The sequence below is a fragment of the Lontra canadensis genome, unplaced genomic scaffold, assembly GCF_010015895.1.
Source record: "Lontra canadensis isolate GAN:19392208 unplaced genomic scaffold, GSC_riverotter_1.0 scaffold16, whole genome shotgun sequence".
Classification (NCBI taxonomy): Eukaryota; Metazoa; Chordata; class Mammalia; order Carnivora; family Mustelidae; genus Lontra; species Lontra canadensis.
The window spans coordinates 15,874,946-15,899,618 of NW_022631010.1; the positions used below are offsets into that span (position 1 = coordinate 15,874,946).

General features: G+C 38.2%; 1 protein-coding gene across 2 annotated transcripts in view; it reads right to left on the reverse strand.

Moving 5' to 3' along the window:
• Positions 1 to 17,009: 17,009 nt before the first annotated feature.
• The window catches only part of ESF1 (ESF1 nucleolar pre-rRNA processing protein homolog), a 66,922-nt gene continuing 59,258 nt past the window's right edge, over positions 17,010 to 24,673 (reverse strand). For both annotated transcript variants that reach the window (XM_032859200.1, XM_032859201.1), the window contains exons 12-14: positions 21,272 to 21,351; positions 18,216 to 18,362; positions 17,010 to 17,512 (exon numbers count right to left, since the gene is read on the reverse strand). In XM_032859200.1, coding sequence (XP_032715091.1) covers positions 17,219 to 17,512; positions 18,216 to 18,362; positions 21,272 to 21,351 — 521 coding nt within the window. In that variant the 3' untranslated portion in view covers positions 17,010 to 17,218. The remainder of the gene's footprint in view (positions 17,513 to 18,215; positions 18,363 to 21,271; positions 21,352 to 24,673) is intronic.

A 24,673-nucleotide genomic window follows, 5' to 3' on the forward strand; every position in this document is an offset into this window, starting at 1 on the left:
TGTCTCAAGGATCCAACAAAAGTGTGGCTCATTCTGTTAAGCCTCTGCCTTTGGCTCAGGTCATGATCCCAAGATTCTGGGATAGAGTCTCTAATTGGGCTCCCTGCTCAGAGGGAATCTGTTTCTCCCTCTCCTTATGCTGCTCTCTCTCTCTCTCTCTCTGTCAAATAAATAAGTAAAATTTGAAAAAAAGAATCCAACAAAAGCTTGTGAAGTTAACAATCTGTTTTCTGCCCATTAAAGGGACTGGATTCATCACTTCCCATTGTTCTGAGGGATGTAGCTAAAAGTATATATATCCAGGGACCCAGCATGTCCTCTCTTGGTATGAACTGAGCAGAGATGGTTGTGTATGTCCACAAGAGACACATCAAAAATGTTTTTAGCAGTACTATTTGTAACAGCTCCAAAGTGGAAACAGGTAGGTATTTTTTAATTTAAATCCAATTAGCCAACAGATGTGCCCAAGATGTAAGTATTCAATAATTCATCAGTTTCATATAACACCCAGTGCTCATCACATCCCGTGCCCACCTTAATGCCCATCACTTAGTTACCCCATACTCCCACCTCCCTTTCCATAACCCTTAGATTTTTTCCCAGAGAGAGGAAAAAATGCTCACCATCACTTGTCATCAGGTGTAAGGTGGCATCTCAAAACCACAATGAGATGCCATCTTACACCAGTCAAAATGACTAAAAGAAACAGGTAAGTATTTAACTCTTCAGCTTTATTCATTATTATTTTAATATTTGAAAACTGTAGGAAATTAGATTAGTGGTACAGAACCTAAGGAAAATGACCAAGAATGTAGTTAAATGGAAAGCTTTGTCTGGTTCTAAAATGACTTACACAATTTTTTTTCTTCGGCGAAAATGTAGCATTTTCAACAGACTCACATCCCATGTCATGGGTAGAATTACCAACAAAGTTGTTAAGAACTGACACTATTTGGGTGCCTGGGTGTTTCATTTGGTTAAGCGACTGCCTTCGGCTCAGGTCATGATCCCAGGGTCCTGAGATCTAGTCCTGCATCGGGCTCCCTGCCCAGCGGGGAACCTTTGCTTCTCGCTGCTTCTCCCTCTCCTTCTACCCATCACCCTGCTTGTGCTTTTTCCCTGTCAAATAAATAAATCTTAAAAAAAAAAAACAACTGACACTATTTGACTGTCATAGAAACCAGTGAGGAGGAACAGCAAGCTCCCTAAGCTAACACAAGTAAAGTTGGATTTACGTGGGGATACCAAGAAACCTCAAGGACCTCAATTGCAGGAAACGCAACTTGGCAGTGACTTTCTTTCTGTTTCCTGAGTTGCATGGCTGCTCATCTCTGCATCTTTCTGCTTATCTCATTTCTCATAAAGTATTCAAAGTAGTCTCTGCTCTCCAGAGCAAACCCTAATGCTAAATGTTTCAGCTCATTTCTCGTTGATGCCTGACTCTCATCAATTGCTTATTAGCCAGCATATTGTTAACCAAACAAGGGCTTTGGCTGAGTTTATATGACCCGCCAGCCTGGCTGATTGACTTTATTTCTCTCTCCCAGGAAATGTTTTGTAGACACTCAATAAAAATTAATTTTCGTGAACCCTTTGGTAGACAATAAATATTAATTTTCTTTTACCCTTCAGAGGATGAACACCATTTGAGTATAAAAGAATGTTTGTTCGAAAATAGACTAGTGAAGTAATATTCTTTTCCTTGCCCCCCACATATATAAGGTAGATTACAAAGTTTTAGGTTGGGTGAGGCACACTTCTAAAAAAGACTTAAGAAATTTTCAGACTACTCTGGGGAATGTTTGAGATTGAACCAGGTCACTGCTATTTCTTACATCAATCAACATACTTTTATGTCCATGAAAAGGTTTTTATTTTCATATCCCAAAGTTTGCAATTTATGATTTTATTATTATGGTGAAAGAAAGAAGAATGAAAATCATTTGACCTTCAACCTCAGGGTAAAGGCTTTGGTTTGCCCTTTGTATGAGTCTGTGATACATACAAATCTGAGTCTTTGATTACGACTGAATTGAAGTGGCTCTTCCCATAAGTAGCCTGAGGTGGTCTCTGAAAATGGGTGGCTATTCACCTGACCCAGAAAACCTTACAAAATCATGCAAATCAAGAGGTTCAAATCTTTCTGTTCACTTTAAGAACGCACGTGAAACTGCCCAGGCCATCAAGGGTATGCACATCCCAAAAGCCACCAAGTGCCTGAAGGATGTCACTTTGCAGAAGCCATGTGCACCATTCTGTTGCAACAACGGTGGAATCAGTAGATGTTCCCAGGCCAAAGAATGGCGCTGGACACAAGGTTGGTGGCCCAAAAAGGGTGCTGAATTTTTACTGTACATGTTTACAAATGCAGAGAGTAATGCTGAACTTAAGGGTTTATATCTAGATTCTCTGGTCACAGAACACATCCAGGTGAACAAAGCCTCCAAGATACAGGGTAGAGGGCGCCTGGGTGGCTCAGTGGGTTAAGCCTCTGCCTTCGGCTCAGGTCATGATCTCAGGGTCCTGGGATAGAGGCCCGCATCGGGCTCTCTGCTCAGCGGGGAGCCTGCTTTCTCCTCTCTCTCTCTATGCCTGCCTCTCTGCCTACTTGTGATCTCTCTCTCTGTTTCAAATAAATAAAATCTTTAAAAAAAAAAAAGACACAGGGTAGAACTTTCAGATCTCATGGTCTTCATAACCTGCACATGACTTTCTCTGCCACATGGAGATGATCCTTACAGAAGAAGAGCAGTAAAGGTCTTCCTAAACCAGAAGAGGGGGTTGCACAGAAGGAAAACACATCCCGGAAGAAACCGAAGAAAGAAAAACTTAAGGCCCAGGAGTAAACTGTGCATAAAATAAATGCAAAAAAAAGTAAAAAGAAGAAGAAGGAGGAGGGGGAGAAGGAGGAGGTGGAGGCGGGAGGAGGGGGAGGAAGAGGAAGAAGAAGAAGGTGAATTGAAGTGGCACTAACCTAAATGCTCAGCTTTCAATGAGGAGAGGCGGGTTACTATGGGAACATGAAGTAGAATGCGTTCTGTGATCTTCAGCACCTGTTCCAGAGATGACAAATAAGACAGTTTCCACTGGTCTACAGACTAGCTCTGTAAGGTAAAAAGGTGTAAGGCTATTCACCCTTCTCCTATCCATTCTCTACCCTTTCCTTCCCTTCTCTATGCCTGGATGTCTGACCCTTGCTGACCAGAGCTCCCTGCAGCTGCTTCTTGTCATTTTTTTTCAATGGGAGTCACTGGTTGCACAGGTCTTAAACCCAGGCGATAGGGGCTAGCCTTGCACCTGCTATTCTAGAAAGCATTGCATAGCACAGACACATGCAAAAAATACATATACATTAAAGGATACAGGGGCATCTCTATCCGTTGGGATAGAGCATTAACAATTGCGCCAACGATCTTGGAGTGTAGGAGAATTCAGTGGCAGAGTTTAGATAAAAGAGTTGTGAATTAACCTGTTAAACCCTTCTCCTCTGCAGGGAGGCAACTGGCTTTAGAAGACTGAAGTATTGATTTCGAATAATGCTCAGTATCCATTTCTTGTTGCTCTTTGGATGCTCCAGTTCTTGTTCTAGAAGTACTCACTATGTAGTACGGCATTTGCAACAGTTTTACGTGATAGCTAAGGAATATTATATGTTGTGTGTATGTAGTCTAGATGTCACTTGAACTCAGCAGGATACCAATTCTTTGCATTTGGAAACAGATGGACATCAAATACTACAACTAAATAGATCTATATTTTAAAAATATTTTAAAAGGTTTTGTTAAATTTTAAGAAGTAAATACAAACTTGACTTTCACATAGTTTGATTTAAATTTGAAGTTAATTAATAATTTGCTTATTTTAAACAATTTAATAGATTTTGGATATTCTAGAACAAAAAGCTTTTGAAGCAAATATGAAAGGTAACAAAATTTACATTTACTTTGCAAGTTTTATGAAAATTTATTTAAATATTGAACACTTCAAGTACAATTATATTTTATTTTTAGTCCTTCAATCATTACCATCAATAAAACATAAATTGTGTGAAATCTGCATTACAAAATAGTGCTTTTACTAAAATTGAGACAAAAATTTATTTTGTGGAATATATGAATGGGATATTTATGGGATAAATTTATTATTACCCATCCAAATCTTGCTGGCCTTAGGACAAAACCAATCATGTGAAATAATAATTTAATTTAGTTGTCTTTAATATTTTGCTTACTTTCAATTATATAAAAGCCTCAGGGCACCTGGGTGGCTCAGTCATTAACCGTCTGCCTTTGGCTCAGGTCATGATCCCAGGGTCCTGGAATTGAGCCCCAAATCAGGCCCCCTGCTCAGCAGGAAGCCTGTTTCTCCCTCTTCCGCTCCCCCTACTTGTGTTCCCTCTCGCGCTGTCTCCCTCTGTCAAATAAATAAATAAAATCTTTTTAAAAAAAAGCCTCAGATTTTCACTGAGGCTTTTATATATTTACGTATACCTACATATATTACATATTTACATATTTATATCACATATGTGTGTTTGCATATATTTACATATTAAATATTTACATATGTTTCAATCTTGTGGTAATAAAAGTATATTTGTTGTTTGAGGGCAGGGGTTTGCACACTTCTTCGTCAAGAGCCAGATAGTTATTTGAGGCATTGTGGACCAGACAGTTCCTGTTACAACTTCTTGACTTTGAGATGAGTGGGTGAAAGCAGCCAGGGACCATATACATGAATGGGCCCAGCAGTGTTCCAACAAAACTTAACTTACAAAAATAAGCAGTGGGCTCTATTTGGCCTACAGGTTATTTACTGATCTGTGTTTCAGGTGAAATGGACTCTGAAATGGAGGTCTGTGTGCAGAAGGCTAATTGAGGGTACCATCAGGGGACACCTGAACACCTCGCTGATCCTATGGAGCGTTCAGTGTCAGTGTGGCCCTTTAGTATTGTACCAACTTGAGGCAAAGGAGGCTGGTCTTTATACCTTGCCATGCCCTGGGCAGGGAGGGCAAGGTGTGATCTGGACAAGGCAGCTCACTTAAGGAAAGAGCAGTGCCTGGAGAGGTGCTCACCTGTGAGCTGTCAGTGCCTCAACCTACCAGTAGCTAAGGAGCAAGTGCCTTGATCTTAAGGAGGGAGGTAATGGCTAATTTTAAGTGTCCATTTGGCTGGCCCAGACATTTGTTCAAGCATTCTTCTGGATGTTTCTGTGAGAGTGTTTTAGGGTGAGCTTAGCATTTGAATCAGGGGACTTTGAGTAAAGTAAATTGTCTTCCATAAGCATGAGAGTGGGCCTTGCCCAATTAGTTGAAGTCCTGAATAGAACAAAATACACTGATTCCCCAAGCAAAAGGGAATTCTGCCAGCAAACAGCCTTCAGACTTGAATGGCAACATTGGCTCTTCTCTGGGTCTCCAGCCTGACAGCCTATCCTACAGATTTTGGACTTGCCAATCTCCATAATCACACGAACCAATTCCTTAGAATAAATTTCTGTACAGACACACATACACATACACCATATTGGTTCTGTTTCTCTGGAAAGAATACAAGGGATGTGGGTCTAATATGAGGGATCTAATATAAGGAATCTGGGTGATGTACCATATTAACTATGATTATCAAGATAGGAAACCAGAACACACACAGTGTGTAATCTTGCTTTGTAACATTTATATTTTTAAACACATGGTCCATGGGTCCCCATTTGCACCCTTGCTCCAGTCCAGTGGTATGCTAGAGTCAGCTCATACCTGATCTCCATAACCAACTGCATGCATCTCTTGTCGACTCTCTGTTCAGTGACATTAGGGTGGTAGCTTGAAAATGTTATGGTGGGAGTGAGTATTTGTAGCAGGGAAATCAGCAAACACTGCAAGTCAGGGCTATTTTTTGTTGCCAAGCAGCTGATTGTTAAACATTTACCTGTATCTGATTGCCCAGGTTCCACAAATATTACAAGGAGGTTTGCCTCCAACCAGCAGTTCCACCAGGAATTCCGTGCTCTTCTGAGCTCCTGTGACTACATTTCCTCTCCATGACCCTCTCAGAACAGAGAAGTAACCATTCCCCACTGTTGCTTTTCTCTCCTTGATTTCCCTGATGAGTAGTCCCTTTCCCACTCCTTGATTTTTCCCTGATGAGTAGTCCCTGCACAGTAGCCTCCTCATTTGAACCACTTTTTTTCCTAGTGGGAACTTGACTAATACAAAATGTGGCTGGTAAATCTGTCTCTTTCTTTATGCTCACCCTAAGATTCAGAGTCCATCTCCCTCTCCCCATCTCCAATTCCATCTTTAGGATTAACAGCTGATAAGCTGTTCCACTTTTCATCTTCCCTCCTTTGTAACTTGTCTATTTGTCCCTCTTTGCCGAACATACAGATGATTCTATGCTGTGGCTTAAGTCCTGATACAGATTCTTCCTAGACACACTCCAATGGGATAACGCCATAGCCTGTCATTTTGTTCTTTGGCCACCTTGGTTATTTAAAATATGTGTCAGTGTTGCTTAGTGAGGTTATTTTTGGAATCCCCAAATATATAAAAAGAAGACAAAGGCCAACTGTCCCAATTAATTGGAAACATGACATTTAGTTTCAGAAGGCAAGAGTAATAGAAATCACATGTTCATCTGTTTGTCTCATCTCTTTAAGTTATTTTAAAAATCAAAAGCTCTTGTGGTTTCAACCTGAAATGTTATATCCCAGCTTCTCTTGACTTACACATTCAGTAATCACTCCTAACAATCAGCCTGGGCTTAGGACAAGAAGGGCTGCTGTGGGCCCCTGCACGGGGAGCAGATCATGGGAGCTGTCTCATTGCCATGCAATAGCTCTGGAGCTTGGAATTTTTTTTCAAGTTGCCTCTACTTTTCCAAGCACCTCTGGTCACACTGCTCTCCTGAGTTGCATTATTGACTGTAGACACAACATAATTTTAGTGAGGTTTAATCAAAAAGCAATAAAGAGAAACATCTCCCTCTTTGTTCTCATTAGGTTTTGCTAAGCACCCATGAGCTTTTGCTTCAAAGAAAGAGAGAAAGAAGGAAAGAAGACAGAAAAAAAGAAGGAAAGAGAGGAAGGAAGGAAGGAAGGAAGGAAGGAAAGGAAGGAAAAGAAAAGAAAAAAGAAATAAGATAAAAGAAAGGGAAAGAATCAGTTGGGTTGGTCTATCAAGTTGTTTCAATAGGAGGGTTGTAATATGATGTGATCGTGGGAGATATCTCACAAGTAGGCCATCATAAGAAAAATACATTCATATAAATAATAGTAAATAATACACTTTTTTAAAATGCTAATCAAGTCCTCAGAGGAGGGAGAGGCTTTTCTTGTAGATACCTACAGAAGATGAGGATGAGGAAGGAAACAGGTCAGAATGGCAGAGGTTGGGGGAATGAGGTATCTCTATCTCGCAGGATGGGCTAGGTTATTTGCAAAAACAAGCAACCTCAGTCTCATTGGCTTAAAGCAGGATTTGTTTTTTACTCATGCTACATGAACAATGGCTGTTGATCTGGCTACCGTTGTGACACTGGGAAGGGGGAAGAGAATGTAGTAAATTTTATATTAATTCTTTACATTTCTGTGTGGGAGTGTTGCACATCTCTTCTGCCACATATAACTTCAAAACGTATGAGAAAGTTCCCTGCCATGTGTCCAAAAGATAGAGGGCCAGAAATAGGGTGACCAGGACTCCTAATTCAGTGACCTATGGGAGATAAAGACCTGGGTGTGAGAATGGCCCAAAAGTGCCTGCTGCCTTTCCTTCTTCTCCTGTCCCTCTGCGAATGAAGAGAACATATATACATGCCAGAGACTGAAAAACTTCTACAGCTGATGATAATTTAGGGGAAGGAGACACTTCAGAACATACTTGGAACTTTGCATTTTTAAAGGAAATTTTTTGTGTAGTGTTAAATGGCCACACCTGATTATATCAAATAATTTTAAATGCAGTTTAATAATGATGAAACATGGCAAGTGAAGATCATGATTTCCTGAAAATTTTCCTGTAAAAGCCAAAAGCAGGAAAGTCCTTGCTGTGCAGTGGTTTCTGTAGTTCCTAGGGAGATGAGAAGGGAACTCTCAAAGAAAACTCAAGGGTAAAAGTGTTAGCAGAATAAAGCTCAACCTATGGGTACCTATGTACAATGAACTGATAAACATTCATGAATTTCTCGTTGTTGTTGTTTTTTTAAGATCTCATTTATTTGAGGGGCGCCTGGGTGGCTCAGTGGGTTAAAGCCTCTGCCTTCAGCTCAGGTCGTTGTCCCAGGGTCCTAGGATCAAGCCCTGCATCGGGCTTCCTGCTCAGTGGGGAGCCTGCTTCCTCCTCTCTCTCTGCCTGCCTCTCTGCCTAGTTGTGATCTCTCTCCATCAAATAAATAAATAAAATCTTAAAAAAAAAAAAGATCTTATTTATTTGAGAGAAAGAGAGAGAGATAGCTAAAGAGCACAAGTAGGGGAAGGGGCAGGCAGAGGGAGAGGGAGAAGCAGGCTCCTTGCAGAGCAAGGAGCCCAACGTGGGGCTCAATCCCAGGACCCTGGGAGCATGACCTGAGCCAAAGGCAGACGCCCAACCGACTGAGCCACCCAGGTGCTCCCATGACTTTCTCATTTTTGTAGTACCCTAAATGTAGTATTCCACTGCCAAGGTTGTTTTTTGTCTAGGCAAAGAGTATAATAACACACCCTGATAAAGCCTTGTCTTCAGTCATGGATGGGATATTCATCAGGAGAGCAGAGGCTGTTACAGCCTGTCTATCACCTGGAGTTCCCTATTGGACCCTCCTTTGAGGCTAGTCACAGATTCTTATTCTCTTTCATATGTCTAGTCCACTACCCCTCCTTTCTTCCCAAAAGGGAAAAGAGCTAGAGAACTAACAAGATTAATTCATAAATACTGAAGGGTTACCAAAAAATCCAACAGGGTAAAACCATTGTCCATGCAGTGGACATTTATTGGCTCATTTTCCAGTTCTGTTTTGGAAACTGCTGAGAGAACTGTCTCCTGGCTCCCACTGACCATAGCTGTTTGATGAGCAGGGAACACAAGCTGGACCTTCACTTTAGCCAGTCATGTTTCTCTGGAAATTTCAAGCTTAGACAATTTTTAAAAAGAGATTAAAAATTTTTTTTATCTGAAATAATTTCAGATTTACAGAAAAGTCATAAGACAGTACAAAGATATTTGTTTGTCCCTAAGTCATATGAGAGCAAGCTGCCAACATGATGCTTCCTCACCATTAAATTGTTTAGTGTTATATATATGTTATATATTATATATATGTAATATTATATATGTATATTATATTATATATGTAATATATAATAATATATGTATTATTATATGTATATGTATATAATATGTATATATTATATAATGTATTATATATATTATATAATATATATTATTATATATTACATATATAATATAATATATTTATTATATATTACATTATATATTACATTATATATACATATACATATATGTATATATTACATATATACAACAAAATAATATATATATTATATATTACATATATATAAATATAAATTTTTATAACATATATATTTATAACATTTTATAACATTTATAACATTTCTGGGATTTTGTTAGAAATTGCATTATGTTGCACAGTGAAGGAAATCATCAACAAAACTAAAGGTAACCTACTGAATGAGAGATGATATTCATAATGTATCTGTATGTCAGATGTATCTGACAAGGGACTAATATCAAAATATATAAAGAACTTTATGCAACTCAGCACCAAAAAAACTCCAATAATTGGATTAAAAATAGACAGAGGGAGGGGGAGCTAAGATGGTGGCATAGGACCCCAATCTTTCCTCAGCCCTCAAAGACAGCTAGGTAACTATCAAATCATTTCAGATACTTAAGAAGTTGACCTGAGGACTGATAGAACAAACTGTACAAGTAGAGGGAGAGAAGAGGACACTTCAAGGAAAGTAGGAAGTTCGGAGATGTGGTTTGGGGAAGAAATGGATGGCAGATGCTGTGGGGAGGAAACCTTGGTCGCAGAGAAAGACAAGAGAATGGCATGCACAGGGACAAACACAAGAACATTTCCCCCAAGTCACTGGCTGAGAAAATGAGATGGGCTGAATACCATGAGTTTTTGGAACCAGCGGGGGTCAAAGACTGGAGGTTCAGAGGTCACCAGGCTTGGATGTGCTAGAGACCTGAGAGTGCTGCTTTACTCCTGGAGTAGAGGAGGGCAGACTGCCATCTGAAGATTGCCTCAGTGGCACAGGGAGGGAGTGTTTGTTCTTTCTGGAGTGCATCTGTGAGAGGTGGAATTGCCTCTCTGAGGACAAAGACCCTGGGAGCATTTCCCTCCCTCACCCCTCAGCACAGGTGCAGAGACACCTGCTGAGGGCAGCTAACAGGGACACTGGCTGTTTCACCTGCTTGCTTCAAACCCCTTGCCCCTGTGCTCTGCCGTGAGGGCCCTTCTGGGTCAAACCCGTATAGGTCCTGACACAGTGACACCCTTTCCCAGGGGACCAGTGCAAGTCCCTGACACACCAGGTCCCTGCAGTTTGGAATCCTGAAAGCCAGCAGCCTGGCTAGGGTAGAGGCTAGGGTCCCTGTGCTGCCGCAGGTGGGCAAGTGACCTAGAAACAGACAGTGTAAAATCAGCAATCTGAAAAAAGCCTGTGATCCAGGAGGGGAAATTGTTTTCTCCCCTGAGAGTGCTTCCCTCAGAGCAGCAGGCATGGAGTCCCTTCTCCAGGGACAAAGGAGCAGGTTGGTACCATTTCCCTGCCCTGCCCCTTAGCATAAACTAACTTCGGTAAACAGCACAGTACCAGCACTGGCCTAAACTGCTTACACCAAATCCACCCCCTGTGCTCTGCAGGTGCTGCTTTTCTTGGGCAAATATGCCTGAGACCTAGCACAGTGGGCCCATCCCCTAGAAGACCAACACAACACTCAGGAAAGAAATAGAGGGAGACACAAAGAAATGGAAGAACCCTCCATGCTTATGGATTGGAAGAAGAAATATTGTTAAAATGTCTATACTACCCAAAGCAATCTACACATTTAATGCAATCTCTATCAAAATACTCCAGCACTTTTCATAGAGCTAGAACAAACAATCCTAAAACTTGTATGGAACTGCAAAAGACCCTGAATAGCCAAAGTCATGTTGAAAAAGCAAAGCAAAGTTGAAGGCATCACAATTCTGGACTTAAAGTTATATTACAAAGCTGTAATGATCAAGACAATATAGCACAAGTACAAAAACATACACATAGATCAATGGAACAGAAAGTGAAACCCAGAAACGGACCCACAGTTAAACGTCAAATAATTTTTGATAAAGCAGGAAAGAATATCCAATGGAAAAAAGACAGTCTCTTCAACAAACAGTGTTAAGAAAACTGGACAGCATCATGCAGAAGAATGAAACTGGACCACTTATTTATAGCATATACCAATATAAATTCAAAATTGATGGAAGACTTAAATGTGAGACAGGAAACCAACAAAATCCTAGAGGAGAACATGGGCAGCAATCTGTTTGACCTTGGTCATAGCAACATCTTATTAGATATATCTTTGGAGGCAAGTGAAACAAAAGCAAAAATGAACTATTGGGACCTCAAGAAGATAAAAAACTTCTACACAGTGAAGGAAACAATCAAAACTAAGAGACAACCTATGGAATGTGAGAAGATATTTGCAAATGACATATAGGATAAAGGGCTAGTATCTAAAATCTATGAAGAACTTACCACACTCAACACCCAAAAAACAAATAATCCAATTAAATGGGCAGAAGACATGGATAGACATTTTTCCAAAGAAGACATACAGATGGCTAACAGAAACCTGAAAGATGCTCCACATCACTCAGCATCAGGGAAATACAAACCAAAACCACAACGAGATACCACCTCACACCTGTCAGAATGGCTAAAATTAACGACATAGGGGAAAAAACACATGTTGGTGAGGATGTGGAGAAACGGGAATCCTCCTACACAGTTGGTGGGAATGCAAACCGGCTGCACTGAGGTTCCTCAAAAAGTTAAAAATAGGGGCGCCTGGGTGGCTCAGGGGGTTAAAGCCTCTGCTTTCGGCTCAGGTCGTGATCCCGGCGTCCTGGGATCGAGCCCCGCATCGGGCTCTCTGCTCAGTGGGGAGCCTGCTTCCTCTCTCTCTCTCTCTCTCTCTACCTATGATCTCTCTCTGTCAAATAAATAAATAAAATCTTAAAAAAAAAAAAAAAAAGTTAAAAATAGAGCTACCCTATGACCCAGCAATTGCACTGCTAGGTATTTACCCAAAGGATACAAAAATACTGATTTGAAGGGATACATGTAACTTGATGTTTATAGCAGCATTATCAACAAGCCAAATTATGGAAAGAGCCCAAATGTCCATTGACTGATGAATGGATAAAGAAGATGTGGTATATATATATATATATATATATATATATATATATATATATACACACACACACAATGGACTATTAGTTAGCCATAAAATAAAATGAAATCTTGCCATTTGCAATGGCATGGATGGATCTACAGTGTTATGCTAAGCAAAGTAAGTGATTCAGAGAAAGACAAATACCATATGATTTCACTCATATGTGGAATTTAAGAAACAAAACAAGTGAACCACAGGGGAAATAAAAAAGAGAGGCAAACCATAAGACAGATTCATAATTATAGAGAACAAATTGAGGGATGCTGGAGGAGAGGGGGGATGGGTAAAATGGGTGATGTGTATTAAGGATGGCACATCCTTTGTGATGAGCAGTAGGTGTTGTATTGTAAGTGATGAATCACTAAATTCTACACTAATGAACTAATGTTATACTGTATATTTACTAACTGGAATTTAAATAAAAACCGGAAAAAGGAAAAAAAAATGGGCAGAGGACCTAAACATTTTTCTAAAGATACACAAATGGCAAACAGACACATGAAAAGATGCTCAACATCACTCATCATCAGGGAAATGCAAGTCAAAACCACGATGAGATACTACCTTACACCTGTCAGAATGACTATAGTCAAAAAGACAAGAAATTGGGGGTGCCTGGGTGGCTGAGTCAGTTAAGCATCTGCCTTTGGCACAGGCCATGATCTCAAGATCCTACAGTTGAGCCCTGCATTGGGCTCCCTGCTCAGCAGGGAGCCGGCTTCTCCCTCTCCCTCGGATGCTCCCCCTGCTTGTGCTATCTCTGTCAAATAAATAATTAAAACCTTTTAAAAAGACAAGAGATAACAAATGGGGAAGACGTGTATGAAAAAAATTATGCACTGTTGGTGGGAATGTAAATTGGTTCAGCCACTGTGAAGAACAGTATGGAGGTTCCTAAAAAAATTAAAAATAGAAATACCATGTGATCCAGTAATTCCATTACTAGGCATTCACCCGAAGAAAACAAAAACACTGATTTGAAAGAAGTATGCATCCTTATGTTTACTGCAGGATTATTTATAATAGCCAAGATGTGGAAGCAACCCAAGAGACCACTGACAGAATGCATAAAGATGCACAGACACACACACACATACAAACAAACAAACACACAGAGGAATATTACTCAGTCATAAAAAGGATGAGATCTGGGGTGCCTGGTTGGCTCAGTGGGTTGAAGGCTCTGCCTTCGGCTCTGGTCATGGTCTCAGGGTCCTGGGATCAAGCCCCGCATCGGGGTCTCTGCTTGGCGGGGAGCCTGCTTCCTCCTCTCTCTCTAACTACTTGTGATCTCTGTCTGTCAAATAATGAATAAAATCTTAAAAAAAAAAGGGGGGGGGATGAGATCTTGCCATTTGCAACAACATGGATAGACCTAGAGGGTATTATGCTGAGATAAGTCAGACAGAAAAAGACAAATACATATGATTTCACTTATATGTGGAATCTAAAAAACAAAACAAATTAATAAAAATACAAGCAAAATGCAGAAACAGACCCATAAATACTGAGAGAACAAACTGATGGTTACTAGAGGGGACGTGGGGGCAGCGGATAGGCAAAATGGGTGAAGGGGAGTGGTAAACAAAGGCTTCCAGTTATGGAATGAAAAAGTTGCAGGATTAAAAAGCACAGCATAGGGACTACAAGGTATCTAATAGTGTTGCATGGTGACAGATGGTAGCTGCGCTTTGGTGAGCACAGCATGACATATAAACTTGTCAAATCGCTATGTTGCACACCTGAAACTAATGTTATGTGTCAACTGTACTTCAGGAAAAGGGAAAAGAAATTACATTAATCTACACATCAATTTGGAGAAAAATTGACATCTTTACTGTGTTGAATCTTCTAGTTTCTTCATGTATTTGTCTTCCTTGCTTGCCTCCAAGTTATTTACTATCTCCAAGAATTGGTTAGCCCTGTGAGGGCAGCTCCCCTAGGGTCAGCAAGACTCCACTGGTCAAAGCATCAGAATACAGAAAACTTCTAAAGGACAAGGTTAAAACAAAACAGCCTTGCTTTGTTCTCAATCTCAGGAGGAAAGCATTCAGCCTTTCGCTATTATGTTAATTTTAGGGGATTTTTGGCAAATGCTCTTTATCAAGTTAGTTTCTCTCTATTCCAGACCTATTACTGATCATGAATGAATGTTAGATTTTGTCAGATATTTTATCTCATCAATTAATACGATCATATAATTTTTCTTCTTTAGTCTCTGAATATAGTGGATTATGTTGATTTTCAATGAACAGGTTTGTATACTTGAAATTAAACCCCTTTGGTTATGTATATTTCTTTTTATAATGTTGGCTTCAATTTGCCTATTTTGAAGATTTTTTTAACAGGTTTTTTTTTTTTAAAGATTTTATTTATTTATTTGACAGAGATGACAAGTAGGCAGAGAGACAGGCAGACAGAGAGAAAGGAAGCAGGCTCCCCGCTGAGCAGAGAGCCGGATATGGGGCTTTATCCCAGGACCATGGGACCACGACCCAAGCCTAAGGCAGAGGCTTTAACCCACTGAGCCACCCAGGCGCCCCTATTTTGAAGATTTTTACACCTAAATTAATGAGAAAGACTCCGGAAGGAAGCACATTTCTATATACTAACAATGTCAGTCTCTAGTTTTATTTGTACTGTCTTTGGTTTTGGTATCAAGGATACCAACAACAAAAAATCAAATAAATGTGAACTTATGGGTCACCCAAACTATCCTCACATTGCTTGCTGAATTTTGACAGTAGCCATTTTTTTATCCTGAGTTTTACTTTCAGCAATTATTTATTGAGATCTTCACATTCTTCATGTGGAATCTTTAATTAATGCTGCACCTGATAATGCTTTTTTTGTTTTTTCCTACCTAAAAAATATCAACTCTTTGAGAAAAGGAGCCAGGGCTATACATTACTTAACAAGGTCAATTTATTTGTTATAAGCAATTATATGCTTGACTAACAAAATGAGATTTATAATTAAAACCAGTGACTTAAAAAAATAGAACTCGGGGCGCCCGGGTGGCTCAGTGGGTTGAGCTGCTGCCTTCGGCTCGGGTCATGGTCTCAGGGTCCTGGGATCAAGCCCCGCGTCGGGCTCTCTGCTCAGCAGGGAGCCTGCTTCCTCCTCTCTCTCTGCCTGCTTGTGATCTCTCTCTGTCAAATAAATAAATAAAAATCTTTAAAAAAAAAAATAGAACTCAAAAAACAAAAAACAAAACAAAACAAAAAACAAACAAATAAAAAACCCCCAAACCAAACCAATCAAAAACCAAAGGACTAAGTTTCACAGGAATCTTAAAATCAAACTCTTGAGTAATACCTATGTTATGATTAAACAGTTTAAAGGAAAAAAGTATTTTTCCCTGCATAAATGAAATACAAATAATTATAAAACTGTTTATATATTGTACTCGTAAACATATTAAGATTCATGGTCTTCTCAATGTTGAGCAGATCAATACTGGGAATTTCACGGATAGATCAATAAGAACACTGCTCTATTTGGCTGAAACAATGCCAGTGCTTTATGGAAAAAAAAAAAAACAACAAAAAACCACAATTTCCTGCATTTTTCTGTTAAATTGGGCAATTTAAATGTTGTTTTTCTGCTTTCAGAGACTGTTTATACACCCTTATTATCTTCATATCCCTCTGAGTTTTACATCCTTTTATTCTTGAAAACACATATTACATTAATAGGCTTAAATTTCTATACCAAAAATGTCAAGTTTACTATTAACCACAAACCTGGCTAAACTCCTATTGCCTTTCAGAAGCTACCATATTTATCATTTGTTCCAAGTGACCATTTTGGTTTTTATTTTCATTTGTTTATATAGCACACCTAATTCTCCTCTCTAAATGGTTAGTAGTTTATAAAACCTAGACCAGATGAGATCCAGGAGTATTAAGGCCTTAAAGATGTGCTTTAATTTTAAAAGGAATTAAAATTCCTTAAACTCTATAGCAGCATATCCACCCTTCTAAGCATTCCAAAAATCTGAAGGGCAGACAGAAGAATTTTCTGTTACTACAAATAGAAAAATCATTGCAGAGGCTCACGAACATTTCAAATACAATTATGAGCAATGCAAACCTGAAACTGCCTCTTCATAGAATTGTCCTCTTTGTCAAGTTTTCAGGTATTTTTTCAGAGAGTGGTTTATTTAAGGTGCATAAAATGAAATAAATCAGTCCTACACAAAATAATAAAAATATTTTACTTTTATTTACAAATTAATTTCATAAACTATAATAAACATGAACAAACAATAAAGAAAGTTACAGGCTTCTATCCAATATGGCTAGAAAAATAAATTATTTACACAGATACCTAAATCTGCCTGTTTCCAGAGAAATTAATGTATAGCATATATATTTTTCCAAATTGTAACTTATTCAGACTTAAAAACTGGGCACTGTTCTTTACACAGAATTGTAAACAATCTTTTAAAAAATTAGGCTAAGAGTAAGTTTCTACTAGAAAGGCTGAATTTCATAAAATACAAAAATTTTATAAATTCTATATTTTAATTAAATTATTAACTTGTAGAAATATACAGAGCAAATCTGTATATCATCCATAATTAGGTCAAACTATTATACAGGTGAAATTTTACAATGGTCAGAATAAGACTTTATTCATATTCTTGAAAGATAGCTTTGTTCCCAATAAATAATCCCTCTATCACTTCACTATACTTTAGAAGAATACATTCTCAATCCAAAAAGAAACAACATACAGCTATTTGATTTTTTGTTTTTTTCTTGCTTGAAACTGCTCTGTTTTATTTTTTACAGATTTAATCAACATTGACAAGGCAGGATCAATGGATTTCTTCTGTGATTCCTTTTGAATTTCACTCTCTTTTTTCTTTATTGTCTGAGTAAGTTCTTGTTCTTTTTGTTCTCTCTGTCGGGCTTTCTCCTCAAGGATTTTTTCCATAGCTTTTGTTTTCTTGAAATTAGGATCTGAAGGATCCAAATTGAACAAGTGGGAGGTATACATTGCCTGAAACCGTGCATCCTTAACATTTACCTGCAAATCCAAAAGGAAAACAAATAATTAGTAAATCAAAAGGCCCAGAAATGGGGCCAAATTTTGAAAGTGAGCTGTCGATTATATAAAATATAAATGTGAGTGTTTTGTATTGATTCATTAGAAAATTGGTTTCCCACAGATCTTCAATGGAGTTTTAAGGCCTGTCTTGGAAGTCATTAAGTAGTTGCTGACAGCTATTTGTAGATTTTTTGTACAGGCTCAAACTCATACATAGGAGTGAATGGCCAGGAAAAAGAGGGAAAGGAGGGAGGATGGAAACAAAGAGATGTAGCAATAAAAAAAGCATGACCTACTGCAGTGGTCACTATACACAGTGAGTGTGTGACATGGTGTGACATAAACCTGCTCTTTCTCAGTCAAGCTTGAGTATGCATATCTTTCCTATCATGAGCAAAACACTGCATGTGATTCTGACATTAAAAGCTAAGTATTGGGGGGAAAAAAAAAAGCAAAGCCATAACTTTGGTGCAATCAAAAGACAAGCCAATACTTAACCTCATATTCAACTAAACAGTAATTTGATCCTCCCTGGGATAAAGCAGCTATTCTGGACTAAAATTTAGCAGCTTTGGCTCCACTATGGGCCCTTCCTAAGACATTTCAGGCTAACTGTGCTAAATACTCCTCTCCAGAGCTGACTTTAAATTCAACACCAGCTTTAAGAGGTGTCCCTGGTTACCTCAAAGTCATCCTCTAATAATTCATTCTTTTTCATAAGCTGTTTTTTCTTCTTCTTGCTCAGATTCTGGTGCTCTACAATCTTATTGTAATTGAAGTGTTTCTTACTCTCTTCCTCCTCATCCATCATGAGCAAAGCCATTTCAGCCTGTGGAGAGAAAAAGAAAAGATCAAATATACAACAGTGTTTTTTTTTTTCCCCAGGCAGAAGTATGGGGCCCTCTCGGAAAGGAGAACCCAGTCACTAATGCTCTGGGATAACACCTGCCATCCATAAACTGATTGTGGATTACCAAAACTCGAAAAGAAACTCAGAGATCTTTGTAGAGCAGTAAGATAAAATTTTTAGAAGCAACATCACCAAGAGTAGGAGAGGTGTGAAAGTTTGTATTTAAAAACTAGACCACAGGGGCGCCTGGGTGGCTCAGTCAGACCCCCAAATAAAAATTTCTCATTTTCACTTTGGTCTTTTCATGCAATGACACTAAATCTAGCAAACATGCAATATTTTGTGAAACAGGCTACATTTTCCAAACATGTGTTTTAACAGCAAGGAATTTTTTTCTTTTGCTTTTTTTGCCTTTACTTTTCAAAACTGATACATTTCTATGAATGCAAGATCTTAATATTTGCTTCTGAAATATGTCTGTTTCCACTAAACAGTGGAATTTTCTTCCAACCATGGGATTAAACATGAAACTTTAGGAACCAAATAAACAACCACGTGTACTAGAGAAAATACAGAGTATACTGCCAAACTTTTGTGAATCTTTCTATACTACCACTTTAGATTACTTTTTTTAAAAAGATTTATTTATTTTTCAGAGAGAGAGAAAGAGAGCACGCACATAGAGTGGGAGCAGCAGGCAGAGGGAGAAGCAGGCTCCCTACCCCCCCCCAGCAGGGAGCCCAATGTGGAATTTGATCCCAGGACCATGATTATGACCTGAGTTGCAGGCAGATGCTTAACCAACTGAGCCACCCATGCAACTCTAGATTGCTTTAATTTTCTTTCACTTACATCACTGGCACCTGCAGTTGGCTTTCTTTTTAGAGCCATTTTCCACAAAAGAGGGATTTTCTTTGCACTGCTTTACTCTATGAGCATTACTGTGTGCAATAAATGGTGGATAGAAAAGATGCATTATCATGCAGAGTTTAGGTGACCAGTTAGGCTCACTCCCAGACAGTGATAGGAACGTCAGTCATAGGGTTATTGTTGACTCTAATTCCTGCCTCAGCAAAAATACTATTAACCTGTGCCATGGATCTTTGTGGAGTCAGCAAAGCATAAAGGTCACTGCATTTCTAAGGAAGACTTCAATTTTGTACATTACATTTATGTTGTTTGCAATAATGAGAGAAAATAGCACCTGACAACACAAAAACAAAGTCTGAATTATAGGACAGATTCAGACGGAATTAAAACTTAAGGCAGTATTTTCATGTGTCTGTTGGCCATTTGTATGTCTTTTTTGGAGAAATGTCTGTTTGTGTCTTCTGCCCATTTTTTGACTGGATATTTGTTTTTTGGGTGTTGAGTTTGCTAAGTTCTTCAAAGATTTTGGATACTAGCCTTTTATCTGATAAGACATTTGTAAGTATCTCCTACCATTCAGAAGGTTGTCTTTTGATTCTGTCAACTGTTTCCTTTGCTGTGCAAAAGCTTTTTATCTTGATGGAGTCCCAAGCTCAACATCACTTGACATCAGGGAAACACAAATCAAAACCACAATGAGATATCACCTCATACCAGTCAGAATGGCTAAAATTAATAAGTCAGGAAATAACAGACGGTAGAGAGGCCGTGGAGAAAGGGGAACCCTCTTACACTGCTGGTGGGAATGCAAGCTTGCACAGCCACTCTGGAAAACAGTATGGAGGTTCCCCCAAAAGTTAAAAATACAGCTACCCTATGACCCAGCAATTGTACTACTAGGTATTTAGCCAAAGGACACAAACATAGTGATTGGAAGGGGCACCTGCACCCCAATGTTTATAGCAGCCATATCCACAATAGCCAAAATATGCAAACAGCCCAGATGTCCACTGAAAGATAAATGGATAAAGAAGATGTGGTGTATATATACACATGGAATACTACTCAGCCAACAACAATAACAGAAGAAACCTTACCATTTGCAACAAAGTGGATGGAACTAGATGGTATTATGCTAAATGAAATAAATCAATCAGAGAAAGACAATTACCATATGGTTTCAGTCACATGTGGAATTTAAGAAACAAAACAAAGCATCATAGGGGAAGGAGGGAAAAATAAAATAAGATGAAATCAGAGAGGGAGACAAACCATAAGAGACTCTTAACTACAGGAAACAAACAAGGTTGCTGGAGGGAAGGAGGGTGGGAGGTAACTGGGTGACAAGCATTAAGGAGGGCATGTGATGTAATGAGCACGGAGTGTTATACGCAAATGATGAATCACTAAACTTTACCTCTGAAACTAGTAATACACTATATGTTAATTAATTGAATTTAAATTTAAAAAGTAAAAAGAATTAAACTTATGGCAATATTATTTCAAGCTTTTAATAGTTGCATTTTTTGTTTTAGCTATGGTAAGAATTTTTAATAGTGACATATTTTCCTCTAAATCAAAAAGGAACATGACTTAGGTTTGAGATAAAATTTCAACTTTGTATTGGCTGGAAAAATGGCTGGTAAAAACTACACTGCTAGGAGCACCTGGGTGGCTCAGCTGGTTATGCATTCAACTCAATTTCAGTTCAGGTCATGATCTCAGGTTGTGAGACTGAGCCCCATGTCAGGCTCCCTGCTCAGCAGGGAGTCTGCTTGAGATTCTCTCCCTCTGCCCCTCCCCTCCACACATACACTCTCTCTCTCTCACATAAATCTTTTTTAAAAAAACCTACATTGCTAAAATATTTAATTTTGTGTTTTATAATTTATTTATAAATTTCATTGCTAAAATCAATTATTTTTTTATTAGGGAACACTAGAAACTCATGTAGACCACTTCATTTAAACTGTACATATCAATTATCCACTAGGAATATAGCAATGACCATATTTTACCTTTTGTCTTTCTATTTCAGCATCTTCCACTGATGTGCTATCTTTTGTAGATTTCGTTGATTTTTTCTTTTCTTTTATACCTGGCACAACAAACCAACACAGAAGAGTAAAAAAATTACAAGACTATCTGTGACATTCTATTTATACTAGGAACAAAAATGCAAGATATCTAGGAATAATCTTACCAATAAGCATACAGAAACTAAAGAAAGTAAAAAAATGTCATTGGAGATAACTATGGGAATGAATGAAATAAATACATCTGGATGGGGTGACTTATAAAGGAAGAATTTCTTCTGAAATGTATAATTACATTATTTATTATAATTACATTATATATTATTATATATTATATATTATTATGTTACATTATAATTACATTATTAATTAAAAAAGAAAAACCATGAGATCATTTGAATAGATACAGAATATGCCCTGGGTCAAATTCAACATCCATTCATATAATAGAACAGTATGGCTTAGTGTGTAATAAAATGCACTATACTATATCACTGGAAAAAAGAAGGGATTATTCAGTAACTGGTGGTGGGAAATCTGCTTTACTCTGGGGAAAAAAATCAAGTTATAGCCTTGTCTCATCATGTACAGGAAAATAAAATGCAAATGGACTAAAGAGTTAAACACTAAGGAAAAAAAACAAAAAACAAAAACAAAAAAAACCTATGAGAATTCCAGAAGACCAGTTACCTGATCTTATATAGAAGAAATATTTTCTTAGCATAAGAATAATAGAAGAAATCACAAAGAAAAAAAAAGTGATTTGAATATATAAACACTTAAAATTCCACATTTAAAAAATTCATCTGGAAAATGAAAAATTCTTTACAATAATAATTTCATAGTAAAAGTTTAACAAAACAATTTTTCCTTCTCTAAAGACAAAACTGATCTTCAGTTAACTTTCTATGCCTATTATTAAATACAACTACTTATGGTAAAAGTGGCTCCTGACTAGTAACACCGCTTCTATTTCCAGGGACTCAGGGACTTCTGGAGACCACAAGATGTTAGAGGAGATGTTCTCATCCTGAATGAGATAGTCATGTGCAGGAGCTAAGGGCACGTGAACCTGGAGCAGCTGGCCTGGGTTTAAATTCTAGCTGTACCACGCTTATGCTGTGGCAGTTTGGACCTATGCCCTTATCTGTAAAATGGGGATTCTAATAGCAGCACCTATCTCACAAGGTTACTGTGAGTACTAAATAAATTGGTCAATGTGAAGAGCTCAGTTAATGCCTGACACATGATGCTATAAAGTGCCTGCTATTACTACACATAAATAAGACATCCTGGGCTCCTCAGTGATCATGCTGATGCCTTATTTTTTCTTCTTTTTTTTTGGTGTCTCTTGGAGTGGGAGGGGTGCAAAGGGAATTGGTATCAGGGTACTGAAGTATGAGAGACTAGTTTAATGAGTAAAAAGTTTCAGAATCTACAGAGACATGTTCTGTTACTCTAGAATATTATTACACAATGATAATCTTCTCTACTGAATGCTGTCCTCTTTGGCTAGGCTGTGCTCTGTCCTTCCAACACAGAGAAACTAATGGTCTCCAAGGTAATACTGATTAACGCTTACATAGCACTTACTGTGTATCAGGCAGTAGTACTATTCTACTCACTTTACATGTATTAACTAATATAATCCTCACAACAATGCTATGAGGTAGATTCCATTATTTGTTATAATCTTCATTCTGTGGAAGAGAAAACTGAAGCATAGAGAGATTAAGTAATTCTCTCAAGTTTACTAAGTGAAGAAAACATGATTCACACCCAGGGAGTCCAGCTCAGGGTCTCTACTATTAATCACTAAACAACACTCCTTTACTATTGAATGTCATTCTCTTTGTAGCAACTCTTTCTGTTTAAAATACATTTTATCATGAGATAGTAAGAAAATTCACATAGCATATAATGGTTGAGTAACTGCAGCTAATAAGGGTTAACAGGAAAAATGAAGCCTAAAAGTTGAGAGAGGCTTTAACCCACTGAGCCACCCAGGCGCCCCATAAAAGTTGAGAGAGGCTTTAGAAACTGCTCTGTGGCATGCCCAGCTGAGAGAAAATGCCAGCATGTAAGTACTGCTTAGGTGCACCCCTCAGTGCTCCCAAGGCATCTGTCTGCACTGCCAGAAAGAAATATTTGTTGACAGCCCTTTTTCCTAGAGTGAAAGCCTTTATTGTTCCTATCTCAAACGTTTTCCAGGAAATGATGTATCTACTTTCCGATTATCATTTTTTCTCTATTTTAAAATGTGCCTATTTATATGTAATATCAGCAAGGTTCCACTTTTTTGGGGTCTGACTTCTACATCCTAAGTTTACTTCTACTCTATGTTTTCAAGGCAAGAGCTCCTTTTTGAACTGAACAGACAAGTGACACATGCAGAAGATTGTTCTGTGGCAGGAAAAAAAACCAGGCTGTTTATGATTAATACATAAAGGAGATAAAGATCTTCATATACAGCTGTGGGAAATAATATCAAAGAGCCCACAATGAACTGTTCCGGATTTTATAACAACCTGGTGAAAAGTCATAAAAATAAACTTGAAAGAAAGATTGTAGCAAAGGAGGAAAAAAAAAAGAATCTCCGAAATCGTCAGGGCTAAAAAATGATATTCAATTTTAACATGATGAAAATTTCTTTGCTCAGAAAGAATTTACTGTGCTGGCCCAACTGTTTAGCCAGTTAACAAATAACACATAGAGATCTTTTCTGCACTGTTAACAAGATCATATTAAGAGGGTGTATCTTAATGTTTTTTAAAAAGCACGTTGTTTTTTTTTTTCCCTTTGGAAAATTATCAGACCTAAGTTAGATAAAGAGTAATAGGAAAATGAAAATCCCTGTTCTGCAATGTTATCTTTATTTTTCAGTAAATCTTTTGGCAAGTAAGAAACCATGTATCTTGGGACTGCTGCGAAGTACATACGGATGATTCTAACGCACTAATTCTAAATCAGATGTTATGGACTAAAAAAATAAATTTAAAAATCCTTACTGAGGCTATTAACTCCTTAAGCCAAAAATGTAACAGAATACATCTATGGAAAAAGATGTGTTGCAAAAAGTTGACCTGTGAAAGGACTATCTGTAAAGGAAATTCCATTTCTCATTACTTGTAATGTCCAACAAGTATTCTCATAAAAATCTTCCTCCAAAGGGTTTAGCTGAGCACTTTAAAAAATATATATTTTATTTATTATTTGACAGAGAAAGACACAGTGAGAGAGGTAACACAAGCAGGGGGAGTGCAAGAGTGAGAAGCAGGCTTCCCACTAAGCAGGGAGCCCCATGTGGGGCTCGAACCCAGGACCCTAGGATTATGACCTGAGCTGAAGACAGCCGCTCAACAACTGAGCCACCCAGGAGCCCCG